Genomic DNA, 13,184 nt, shown 5'->3' with positions numbered 1-13,184 from the left:
TTCAGTGATAAGATAAGATAAGAGTTTACTGATCCCACACTGGGTAAATTTAGTCGTTACAGCTAGGAGGTTACAGAAAGCAGGCACAGTGGCATAAAGAGGTCAAAACAAAAATATTGAAGTATATAAAATACAGAATAGAAAAAAAAACTGCACATATGTACATTTGTACAGATTACTAAAAAATATTAAATGCAAAAGAATCCTACTGCCTTAAAAAAGTCTTATAAAAAAAAACCTAACTACTGACATGACGTGTTGTATTGCACTTGAGAAATATTGCAGATGCACATGTATATATACAGTTGATGAAAATACAATTGCCAATATGGATTATAAATAGTGTTCTTGCACAGTTGAGAGAAACATACAACTTACAAATTTAGAAATTGCACCAGGTGAAATGGATAAATGTGAGCAGATATGAGCATTGATCTGTAGCTGTTAACGCGCCTCAGATGAACTCTTCATTAAACTTCATTAAGTGTGTTTACTGCTTGACAGCCTAATGCTCATCTGTGGAGCAGTAACACATGTCTACAAAGGTTTTAACATCAGCAAAGAGATTCAAAAATAGCACTAACATAGCAATAGCTAAAGATAGCTAATATTAGCCAGAATTATCCACCAGAAGCTACTGGTCATACTGGACCAAAACCCTGAGTGCCCTGAAACCAAAAAGGCTGTGTTTTAGTGCTTAACATTTTCCACTTTTCACTGATAAGAGGGAAAATGTTACTGTTATTTAACACTGTGAAAATTTATGTAGTCTCACTTTGTAAGTCCACATGATTTAACTCCAGACAACACCAGTTTTAACCTGGTTTAACCAGGTGCGGTGAGTCCTTCTGGAGAAAGATTGTTGATATTGCCATCTCTCCTACTTCACGATGCAATTACGTGATGTTAGCATGCCTCATTTACTCTGGCTTCCCCATCTCCTGCTGTGCCTCCTGTTGCTGATGGGCTGGACGACTGTCCGAGCCGCTTCCTCAAATGCCATCAACAGAGCAGGCTGTGAACAGTGAAATGGACTAGTGAAAATCTCCAGAGTGACTCACCCCACCTTTACAGACCTTGAAAACAGTTTTAATCTCAAATATTTTTCTATCAAATATGTATGGGTACATGGATTCAAAGCAGAAAACAGAAATAAAACATCCTCAGTTATTGCTCATGAGGAGTTTAACACAGTGGTGACAGTGGTGTGTCAGCACATTTAGTTTGCCACATCCTGACTGGTAGCATGACAAGACATGACATCACATTTTTCCAACTAAGCCCCACCCACTTCAAACCAGGGAGAAGCTATGAGAAAAGCAAGAAATACTAAAACCTGTCCTGGTTTTCTAAATATTCAGAGACCATGTTCATGTGGAACATTCTTTATAGTGAGAAACTGGTTCACTAAACATGTTTCAGTGAACCTTATACCTCATACTATTTATATACCTCATACTGTTTATACCTCATACTGTTTATATACCTCACTGTTTATACCTCATACTGTTTATATACCTCACTGTTTATACCTCATACTGTTGAGATACCTCACTGTTTATACCTCATACTGTTGAGATACCTCATACCTTATACTGTTTAGATACCTCACACTGTTTATATACTGTACCTCATACTGTTTAGATACCTCTTACTGTTTATACCTCATATTGTTTAGATACCTCACACTGTTTATATACCTCATACTGTTTATATACCTCACTGTTTATACCTCATACTGTTGAGATACCTCATACCTTATACTGTTTAGATACCTCACACTGTTTATATACCTCTTACTTTTTATATACTGTACCTCATACTGTTTAGATACCCCATACTGTTTATACCTCATATTGTTTAGATGCCTCACACTGTTTATATACCTCATACTGTTTATACCTTATACTGTTCAGATACCTCATACTGTTCACATACCTCATACTGTTTATACCTCGTATTGTTCATACCCCATACTGTTTATATACCTCATACTGTTTATATACCTCATACCTCATACTGTTTAGATACCTCACACTGTCTATATACCTCACACTGTTTATACCTCATGCCAATTATTATATTTGGCACAATATTTTGGATATTTTGACTATTTTGCACTTGTGGTTAGATGTTAAACTGCATTTCGTTGTCTCTGAGCTGCACTCTGACAATGACAATAAAGTTGAATCTAATAAAATCCAATCTAATCTAATGTTTTATGGCCTTTAAACTGCAGCTAATAGAAAGATAGACATGTTTCATGACATTATTGATACAGCATTGAATATGCACTATGTCCATAAATATGTAACAAACAGCACATTATTGACTGCTTGTTTACTAAGCTCAGTTGGAATCAGTTGACTATAGTCATCTTATAGTATATACAGTTTGATATTGATCAGATTAAGTTGAACTAAGTCACAGATGACAGGCGGAGGAGCTCTTCAAAGATGCTGCATTCAAGGGTCTGACATATCTATCTATAGTATATCTTTACATCTACATATACTGAACATCTTAAATGAAGCAGACACTGCTGTAAGCTGCTTTAAACACTCTGCTGAGGCGTTTCCTGTCAGCTCATCACCATGTTCAGTTATCATCACAGCTGAAGCGTCTATAACTGTAGTTTCCATGATATCACGCTGACTGTAATTCACACGTCTGCAGGCTGACGGAGGCGTCGATATCAAGTCACAGCTGCTGTCTTGTGACAAACTGTGAAAATAAAACTGTTGAGCTGCTGAGTTTAACATCAGACGAACTCACAGCTAATAAAACCTCAGACATGCTGAACTGTCTACCAATACCACACTAATAATTTGATGTGTTTATTTAACTTGACATTAAAATGAAAACTTTCCACAATGAATCTGCCCAGTTGCTGTTTTATGACAAACACAGTGGCAGCTCCAAATGGACCACAGAGCAATGACAACACATTTTATTTCATTCTGTATTTAATACAAATATGAACGAATCTGTAAAACACTGCAGAAGAGAGGAGAATCAGTCTAATGATGATAATATTTTTTATTTACAGCTGAACATTAGAGTAGACACTCCAGCAGAGGGCAGCACAGGGTTTCAGGGGGTTCAGGAGGGGTGTGACGAGGTTTGGGCTTTTAGAGGGTATCACAAGGTTTTCATAGTGTATTACAGGGTTTAATAGAGTATCAGGAGTATGACAGGGTACAAGAGGGTATCAGAGGTTTTGAAGGGTAAAGGAGGGGTAGTAAGGGGTTTCAGGAGGTATAAAAGGATTTAACAGTTATGATAATAGCAATTCAGAGGGAATAGAAGGAGAATCATGGGTTATCAGGGGGTTGAGAGTAGGAAAGACATGTAGCACACACAACTTTACATACGATCACATACAAAAAATGAGTTAATGTGTTCCATCTATTAGGAATCTGTTTAAAGTTCATGCATTTTTAACATTTTGGAAAACATTTGCCCAAAACTTAAATCTCCACATGTCATCTGACACAACATTTTTTGTCACTTTGAAGTAATTTGATTGGCTGTTGCTCCTCTCCCTGTGTGCTTGAAGTCTGAATTTGGTGAAGGCATCTTGATGACGTATCTCTCCCTTATGGTAGAATATCATTATATAATCACCATCAGATGTGTTACTATGGTCTGGCCTATACAACATACCAATACCTGAGTCTGACTGTGACTGTTGACCTTAAGGAAGGCCTGAGGGCAAAACATCATCTGAATGAAAGAGAAATGCATATGGAGCTAGAGTGTGCAACACTTCTTTCCTACTCTCTAGTGTGCTTCCACTGATCACCACCTCACTACAAGCCTTGTGTGCATTACTTTTCTATTACATGGGTTATCAGGGGGTGTCAGAGGGTACAGGAGGGGTATCAGAGGGTATCAAAGGACATAGGAAAGGAGGGCTTCAGAGAGCATCAGAGAGTATTAAAGGGTGTAAGTGGGTATTAGGGGTTGTCAGAGTATAGTCGGGATAAAATATAAGAGGGCATCTGTGAGAATGAGGTCAGAGAGTGTTCAAGGATATCTGGATGTATAGGAAGGTTATAGGAGTGTTATGGCAGGGTATTGAAAGGTACAGGAGGGTTTCAGAAGATATCAGGGAATATCAAAGGGTGTTAAGGGTTTGAGAGTGTATCAGGGATTATCAGAGGTTACTAAAGGGGTATCAGGCAGTGTTTACAGGGCATAAGAAGACATCTGATTGTACTAAATGAGCTGGAAGGGGTATGAGAGGATATCAGATAACTTACTGAAAGAGGGGTATCAGGTAGTGTCAGAGGGTAATACTGGGCGTAAGAAGGTATTCAGTGGTATCAGAGAGTACATGAGGGGTATTATGGGGTATAAGAGGCTATGGGATTGGTATCAGAATGTATTTGGAGACTTTAGAATGGATTGGAGGATTTGATTTCAGTGGATGTCAGGGGAAGGATGAAGGGGTATGATGGGTTATTAGAAGATAAACTTTATAAGGGTAACTGAGATAATGAGGGGAATCAGGAGGTATTACGGGGTACAGGAAGCCTTTCAGAAGGTATCAGGAGATTATGAAAGGTATTAGTGGGTACCATAGGTACGTGTGTGTGTGTGTGTGTGTGTGTGTACATACACCCTGTTACAATCGCTGCCCCCTAGTGAGTGCCTGTCTCACTCACCAGAGGCCATTGACCCTCCCCTAACTTCCCACACCCGCCTTCCTCAAGCTACTCAGATGCCATCAGACTCTCTTGCCACTCCTGGTCCCCTGACATCCCCAGTCAGTTAACTCTTTGTCAAAGTTGTCCTGTGCCTCATGCCTTTTCTTTCAAGCTAGAACCCAAACCTGAACCCGTAACTGACCCTTTTTCTGTCTGTTTGACGTTATGCCTCATTATTTGGACTTGCTCCAAGAATCTGTTTGCCTGTTTTAGACCACCTCTCTGGTTTTGATCCTTGTCTGCCTCGTGGTCCTTTAAGCCTTTGTTGATCTGCAAAAATTCTGCCTCCATTATCTGCATTTGAACCCTATTCCTGTTGGCCCACTCGCACCAGTCATGACATTATCACGGGTTTAACAGGGTACTGGATGGCATAGGAGGGATATGATGGGGTATCAGAGGATACAGAAGGGTGTCATGATTTTAGAAGGCATCAGAGGATTTGATAGGGTTTAAGAGTGTATCAGGGAGATTGGAGAGTATAAGAAGGGTATGATGGGGTAGCGGAGTGTTTAGAGGCAATGACAGGTCTAAGGGGGTATCAGATAGATGCTGAAATCTGAGCAGAAATACCTGATGAACTACACTCCCCCGTCAACCTGTACTGTCACATAAGAGGACTTCAGAAATAGGTGAGAGTATCAGAGTAAAGACGTGGCATCCAGCCTGCTGCATTATCTGAAACTGAGCTGAAGACGAAGAAGATTTTCTGAACTCTGACTCCTAAATTCAATAAATAATTAAGCACCAAGCAGCAGCATTCAGTGCGATACATGACACATTAGTTTATACACCTGGATCACCTGTACATAACTGGACTCTCTGTGCGTGAGGACAGTTAATCTGATCTCAGACCAGTCAACTGCTGAATCAAGTTCCATGTCTGTTGACTGGTACTTTGTTTACTGAGTAAAGGGACTCTGGTTTCATCTAGTCCAGATGTTCTGTTGTAAATGCTCCACGTATTCTCCAGACGTACGTGATACTCCCCATCCAGCTTGATGCTTGAACTCCTGGTCAGAGTCAGTCTGTGGCTCAGCTCGCAGGCCGATGGCTGAATGCATTGAAACTAACAACTCATAACAACACTTCAATTCATCCATATGTTCTCTTATCGGATAGAAACACTATACTTTTATATACACATTTGTCTGTGAGAGCTGAGTGTGTGTGGATGAACTCTGCGGTCCAAACCTTCAACAGACACTGAAATGTCTCCCTATACAGGGCCGAACGTGTCATCTGTGGTGGACTTTCACAGCACAAAACATTCCTGTTGTCAGAAGCAGATCTGCTCATCCAGTGAGAACTAATGGAGATAAAGATCACCATGACCGGTCTCATCATGTTTTTGACCTCTTTGACCACACAGACACTCACTGAAATCATCATGTCTCCAGTTCGAGACTGAATTGTGTTCAGAGTTCTGCTATTTTGTTTAACAACTTTTCACAGCAGAACTAAAAGCTCTACTATCAGTAACTGTTATTAAATGATACTCAGCCCTGCTCATACTACACACTGTGTACTTTCCAACACAGTCACTGCTAATGTAATCTGTACATGTACCTGTGAAGGTAGACACTCACTTGTACTTCAGATTTGTTATTATACATGCAAAGCTTTATGACACTTCCACATATCTATATGCACCATCACTAAGAATGAACCATGAACCTGTTTCTATTTTTGACTTGGTGTATATTTTGGATTTGTACCTTATTGATGTTTTACATTTGTATATTTTATATGTCTACTTTGTACTGCAGCTACTGCATGATAATGTCTGTCATGATTAATATAAAGTTTCTTCTTAAGAGCTTTAAGTACTCAAAGCAGCTGTTGAGGACAATTCATTTTTTAGAGATTTTTCTGAATCTTAGATTTGTTTTCATTTCAAACAATATTTTAAAGTTCAGGCTGACAGATCTGCTCTGTAAGTCTGATTTATGTGATTCATTTGTCCTTCACACAGGACTGAAGTTCAGTTTAAGAAACCGCTTTTCTGTGCTGAAACAGAGGGAACTTGTAAAAATGGGTTTTGAGCTTATCTGAACCTATCGCCAATCAAGAGTTCTGTTTTGTTGAAAAGCTTAGACAGGACAGTGAATGTACTGACTGTGTTCAGATGAGGAGAAAATCATCATCAGACTTTGGCTGTTATTTTGTTCTACTGGATTGATGCAGACCTGCAGGTTTGGATCAGCAGGTTCAGGTGTGTGCTGGAGCAGTCGAATCTGATCTCAGCCTGAAGACCAGTTCCTCTATTGCTGCTCTAAGTCCTGACTGTGTTCCACATTGCTCATTCTCCATTTAACTATATTGTTTTGGTCCAGACCTCCACATCCTGCTCCTCCACACAGGAGTTCAGGAAGTAAAGCGGACAGCAGTGATGATGTCAGTGAAGATCTGAAGATCTGATCTGGACGTGACATCGCTGCTGTGGATTGAAAATGACAGACATCACGAACTAACTAAAGTGTACACTGAGCAAGAAACCTTCAGGCTGGGTGGACTTGTGTCTCAAAGACAAATCAGACATGTGGAAGACCTGGAACAGCTGCTGAGGACCTGGAGAGTGGAGCTCAGTGGGTTGTGTAATCATCTGAATCATCTTTTTTATTCTCTCATTTTGTCCTGACAGTCTGAATCCGTGATTAATGGCGGTTTTAAAATTTCTGGACTCTGGACCTGGCCAGAGGTTTTATATTTGTGATGTCAGATCAGCACAGGTGGACCTCATGGTTGCAGGTAAACAGATAAATGAAGATGTGAAAGGAGCAGCTGGCCAGTCTGTGAATGGTGACAGGTGAGATAAAGTTCACTGATGTTTAGCTGGCGATCAGTAGAATCTGAATTTACTGTCTTCTCACTGTGCCAGAATCCACATCGGCACTGATTCTGATTCTGGTTCTGCTGTAAACTCAGCATCTCTTCAGAGTGACTCTGCCTCCTTCATTGAACTTTGACCTGTGAAATCAAAATGCTCCCCAATGTCCAGCCAATCAGAGAGGGGGTGTGACTGCGCCTTCAGTAAACGCTGTTTGTTTATAGCAGAAGAAGGATGCTGACTGGCTGTGGTGGACTGGACAGTGAAAGACATTGGTGACAGTAATGTGTTTAATAAAATGCTGTTTAATCTACGACTCTGTGGCCTTCTGTTTGCCTGTTAGCATCGTAGCTTCTCTAGTTTATGCTGACCCACACTGTGTGACTGGCTGTGGTCAGACACCTGCAACCACGTCCTGCAGTGATGTCATAGTGTCCTGGTACACCTGTGCATCACTGCAGCAAGATAAGAAGTTTGACCTCTGGAAGAGACAAACTGCTAAGTGACTCTTCAAGATCTGAAGAAAAATGAAAGTACATAACAAGTTGAAGAGACGTTCTGCTGGTCTCAGATTCGACTGCTCGCTCTTGTGAAGTTACAGTCAGTGTGTGTGTGTGTGTGTGTGTGTGTGTGTGTGTGTGTGTGTGTGTGTGTGTGTGTGTGTGTGTGTGTGTGTTACATTAATGTCCACATCATAAACACCATGGCAGTCTCTCAGCAGGGGGCGCTGTGCTGCAGAGACACGCGTCTGTCTGACAAACACTTTGCTTTAGATCAACAGTGTGATTCATTGAACACATTTCAGGTGTTGACCTCCTGCAGCTTCACCTTGACCTGCCTCCAATCTGTCAATGACCTGGGCCACATAAACCTGTTGTAGCCGGCTTCAATGAACCGGTCCAACAAACATTGTCCGAGGTTTCTGTCATTAACTCCTGCTCCCTCCTGTTTGATTGACAGCTGGCGGTTCACACGGAGGACTCGCGGGCGGTTTTAGAGCGCAGGGCTCCGGCCCGGCTCAGGAAGGGGAAGGTGGTACCGAGGCAGCCGGCGGCCACGGTCAGACCCAGGCTAGCCCAGGCACAGCAGATGGACCAGCCGTAACCGTGATCCACATCAGCTGGAAGACCATAGATGAAGGGAGGGTTTCTGGAGAGGTCATAGGTCACGCTGGCTGCATACGTACACAGAGAGATGGTGCAGAAGATCCCTGAAGAGACCAGATCAGAGACCAGAGACCAGATCAGAGCATACAGTTGTTCCAGGTTACTTGTCATCACACTCTGTTGTTGAGAGTCCCAACTGTTACCAGCAGAGAGCGTCGCAGGTCTGGCATTACAGCATGCACACACACACACACACACACACACACACACACACACACACACACTCAGGTGACTTACCTGCCATGAGGAACAGCAGTCCAGAGACGTGCTGTGTTAGACTCTCCTCCCAGAAGAAGCCAACTGACGCCACAATGCTCCCACACAGAAGGACGGCCGCCGCCATGCCCAAAAACCCTGCTGTGATGCGCCGCAGATCTGAGGGAGGGGACACACACACACACACACACACACACACACACACACACATACACACACACACACACACACACACACAGATAAAGAGGGCTGCCAGTAATGGAGGAGGAAAAAGACAGTAGTGGGGTCAGGTTAGGGTTAACATTCGGGTCAGGAGTCAGGGGTTAGTTTAGGGTAAGATACCAGGAAATGAATGTGAGTCTATGTAATGTCCCCAAATATGATGAAAACTGAATATGTGTGTGTGGGTGTGTGTGTGGACTCACGCAGCAGGTGCCACTCGTCCTGTTGTATGGTCCTGGTCAAGTTCAGAGGGATATTCCTCAATCTGATTGGCTGAGAGAAGTGATACTTCACAGCTGTGCAGCGATCTGCAATACCTGCAGAGAAGAGACAGGTGAGACAGGTAAGATGCCCACATGTACAGAGTGTACCTCAACTCATAACCACACCTGCGAAGACTCATGACATCATAACTACACCTGCTGTGAATCAACCTGCAACCAAACCAGAAGAACACTCGGGCAAGTTCCTGTCATCCTCGCAAACCAAGACCAGGAAACTGAACCAGGACCAGTTGATCTGCTGATGTCGTGTTAAAAACTGGAGGGGAGGGGTTCGAAACTGTTTAAAACTGGCTGTTCACCAGGCAGGGAGGCTGTCATGAAAGGTACTACCCAGATGCATTATGGGATCTGTAGGCCCAGTGTTTTTGGATATCTCCACATGTGCTGCTCAGATTTAATACTAAATAATGTCTGGAAGAGACAGACCGAGACACTGAAGGACTGCTGCAGTAATGAAACAACACAACAACGACTGCTCAGTAAACAATCACAGACGTCCTGAAAACGAAATATGTGAAGCTTACCAGAAGATAAGATTAAATCAGCGCACACACATCCTCCATGCAGAAAGAACTAAAGACGTGTTATCAAAAATGTTCTAACACATTTACAAAATAAGATAATTTTCATCATCTGTCCAGAAAGCTGCACTTTTCCAGTTTGAGAAAGCTAACCTGTTTAAGAAAGCTAACCCTGTCATCACATCTGAAACACTTCATCTTAACACAAAATCTGCTCTGAGTAAAAACTGTCGAGACGCAAAGCAGAGAAATAAATAGATGAATAAATAACAGCACAGCTGGACGCCTGCATTAATATTTAACACCAGGATTGAACTGGTGGTGTCCATGAGGACCAGAATCCAGAGTCCGCGTCAGCCGGTCACTGTCGCTCCTCAGCTTTCAGACATCACATTTCACAATTAAAAGATAATTATCTTAAAAGATCGTTAATCCTCAAAATTTAACATCTTTGGGGGGTGCAAGGTGTTAGTTAGGGGGTCCGAGACCTGGAGAGACACCCCCCACCATGTTTTCAGACTGTTGTCACGTCTGTGTCCTCTCTTCTCAGTATTTATTGTTGCTGGCTGATCCTCCCCGCAGGGATCGATTGATCTAATCTGATCTGAGCTCAGGGTCCAGTCTAATGCACCGTAACGAGGTGTAACAGAAAGTAATGTGATTTGCAGAGTGCAATCTGATGTGTGGTCGAGTGTGTCGGGGTCCAGATCCTCTCGGCCCACCATCGCTCTGACCTCCAGGTTTCAGGTCGGCTTGCTGCCAGAGACTGCAGAGACACAAACTGCCGACGTCATGGTGACGGACTGGCATTGAATGCAGCACAGTCTCTGCTGCTTACTACAGGGCTTAGTCAGCTGGTCCCAGGTCAGGCTTTCACGTTGTAAGACCAGTCTGAAACCAGCCTGCAGAGACCATTCTGACACCAGTCCAAACGCCAGTTTGATGCCAGCCTTAAACCAGTCTGAAGTACTTCTGAAAACCAGTCTGAGACCAGTTTCAAATTAATCCCAAACCACAGACATACAGAGATCTGCTGGTGATGTAACAGCTGCACTGAGAATCCATCCATCCATCCATCCATCAATGCACCCATTGACCCATCCATCCATCCATCCATCCATCCACCCACCCATCCATCCACCCATCCATCCATCCATCCATCCATCCATCCATCCATCCATCCATCCATCCACCCATCCATCCATCCATCCATCCACCCACCCATCCATCCATCCATCCATCCATCCATCCATCCATCCATCCACCCACCCACCCACCCATCCATCCATCCATCCACCCCTCCATCCATCCACCCATCCGTCCATCCATCCATCCATCCATCAATGCTTATCCTCTGCAGGCTGTGAGGGTGAGGAGCCCATCCCGGGGTTTACCTGTGCAGGTGACCTGTTCATCACAGGCTGACACACAGAGATAAACAACCATTGACACTCAGATTCATTATACTGTATTCAACAGTACTGCAGTACTGCTGAATACACTGTAGTACTCCCTCAGTGATGTCAGAGCTCTGACTCACTAACAGGATGATGGAATTACAAACTACATACATTAAAGAATATAAACACCTCAGAATAACTCAAAATACTACAAATACTGTGAGACAGATACAGACAGCATACTGACACATGCCATACTGTATCTGTAGTGGACACAATATCCCATAATCCACCAGTGAATTACAACAATAATTTGACCACAGTATCATAACTCCTCTACAATACTGTTCTACATCTAAAGGACAGCATAGTACTACACACTGTATCTGTATATCTGTGTGTATTTGTGTATCTTTATGTATCTGTGTGTGAGCCTGTGTGTGTCTGTGTATGTATCTGTGTGTGTCTCTGTGTGTGTGTGTGTGTGTGTGTGTGTGTGTGTGTGTGTGTGTGTGTGTATCTGTGTGTGTATCTTTGTATGTAACAGTGTATCTGTGTGTGTATCTGTGTGTCTTTGTGTGTATCTGTGTGTGTCCGTGCATGCACTGATATACAAATACACACAGGTACTATACATACATCAATAACAACATTACAGGCACACAGTACAATCTACTGTACTGTGTGTGTGTGTGTGTGTGTGTGTGTGTGTGTGTGTGTGTGTGTGTGTGTGTGTGTGTGTGTGTGTGTGTGTGTGTGTGTGTGTGCAGACAGATGCAGTACACAGACGGATATAGAGTACGTGTATTTGAGGATCTGACCCCGGTCGATGAGCTTGTCGATGTCCGGGTCCAGGCTCTTGAAGTAGCACTTCCTCCACAGGCCGGAGTGCGTGGAGAACAGCGGCCTGCCGCACTCGGTCTCCAGGATGCCCATCCCCAGGATGGCCCGCCAGTTCTCCAGCAGCTCCTCCTCTCTGCTGCCCACATGGACGGGCTTCATCAGCGCCACGTCCCGCTGCCGGGCACCGCCGCTGCCGGTGTCCACAAGCGGCAGGTGATAGATGGGCATCTCACGGTTCTTCTGGTCGTTGGAGTCGGACCCGTGGCGGTCGCAGTTGTCCTTGTGTCTGCGGGTGTCGGTCTCGTACCAGTGGTCGGTGGAGATGGCGGTGACCAGCAGCAGCAGGGACAGCACGCTGAGCGCGAGACTCACCGCAGACACCGTCACCGTCACCGGCCGGGCTCTCTCCATGGTCGGGACATGGAGCGAGCCGCTCCCGGTCCCGGAGCAGGTCCCGGTGCTGGCGTCTGCTCGGTTCCCGCAGCTGTTTCCGTTACTGGGCATCTTCTGCTGCCATCCTCGCGCCCATCAGCCGTTCCCCGTCCGCTCTCGAGAGCGCGTTGTCATGCCGACTGATGGACCGTCAGAGCTGTGTTAAGGTGACGGAAGGTAACACGCGGTACCGGAAGTATGCGACGCAGGCCTTCGGAATAAAGCGCGTTCACTCTCATGAAAAACGATAACTGAGCTCAGTAAAGTCCGCGACACGTTTTACACGTTACTGAACGCTGTCACCGTTATCATGGAAACAACAGCACCAGACAACAAGGGCACACCTGTAAATATAATTTTTCCAGAGAAATTCCTGCCATAATAATGACGAAATCATTGGGATAAAAATGTTACGAAACAGAGGTGGAAACAAGAATAAATAGATCACATCGATGTCAAACACGCTCCTCGCTGGGTCTTATTGTGACACCAGAGAACGGAAATGCCGATATGATGTCAAGGCGGCTAACTTGACGGTGCGGAGCCTCCACACTGAGC

The 13,184-nt window shown here is 43.9% G+C and overlaps 1 protein-coding gene across 1 annotated transcript; it reads right to left on the bottom strand.

The window, feature by feature from the left end:
- Positions 1–3,666: 3,666 nt before the first annotated feature.
- Positions 3,667–12,779, bottom strand: tmem178a (transmembrane protein 178a). Its single transcript, XM_070972713.1, has 4 exons — positions 12,173–12,779; positions 9,350–9,463; positions 8,946–9,083; positions 3,667–8,752 (listed from the first exon to the last, which is right to left on the bottom strand). Exons 1-4 carry the CDS (start codon positions 12,696–12,698, stop codon positions 8,511–8,513), a joined length of 1,020 nt encoding a protein of 339 aa, XP_070828814.1. The 5' UTR covers positions 12,699–12,779; the 3' UTR covers positions 3,667–8,510.
- Positions 12,780–13,184: the final 405 nt, after the last annotated feature.

Source organism: Chaetodon trifascialis, chromosome 2, assembly GCF_039877785.1.
Source record: "Chaetodon trifascialis isolate fChaTrf1 chromosome 2, fChaTrf1.hap1, whole genome shotgun sequence".
NCBI classification, from domain to species: domain Eukaryota; kingdom Metazoa; phylum Chordata; class Actinopteri; order Chaetodontiformes; family Chaetodontidae; genus Chaetodon; species Chaetodon trifascialis.
Note: the sequence above shows the minus strand (reverse complement) of the source record. Positions and strands in the feature narration are given on the sequence as shown.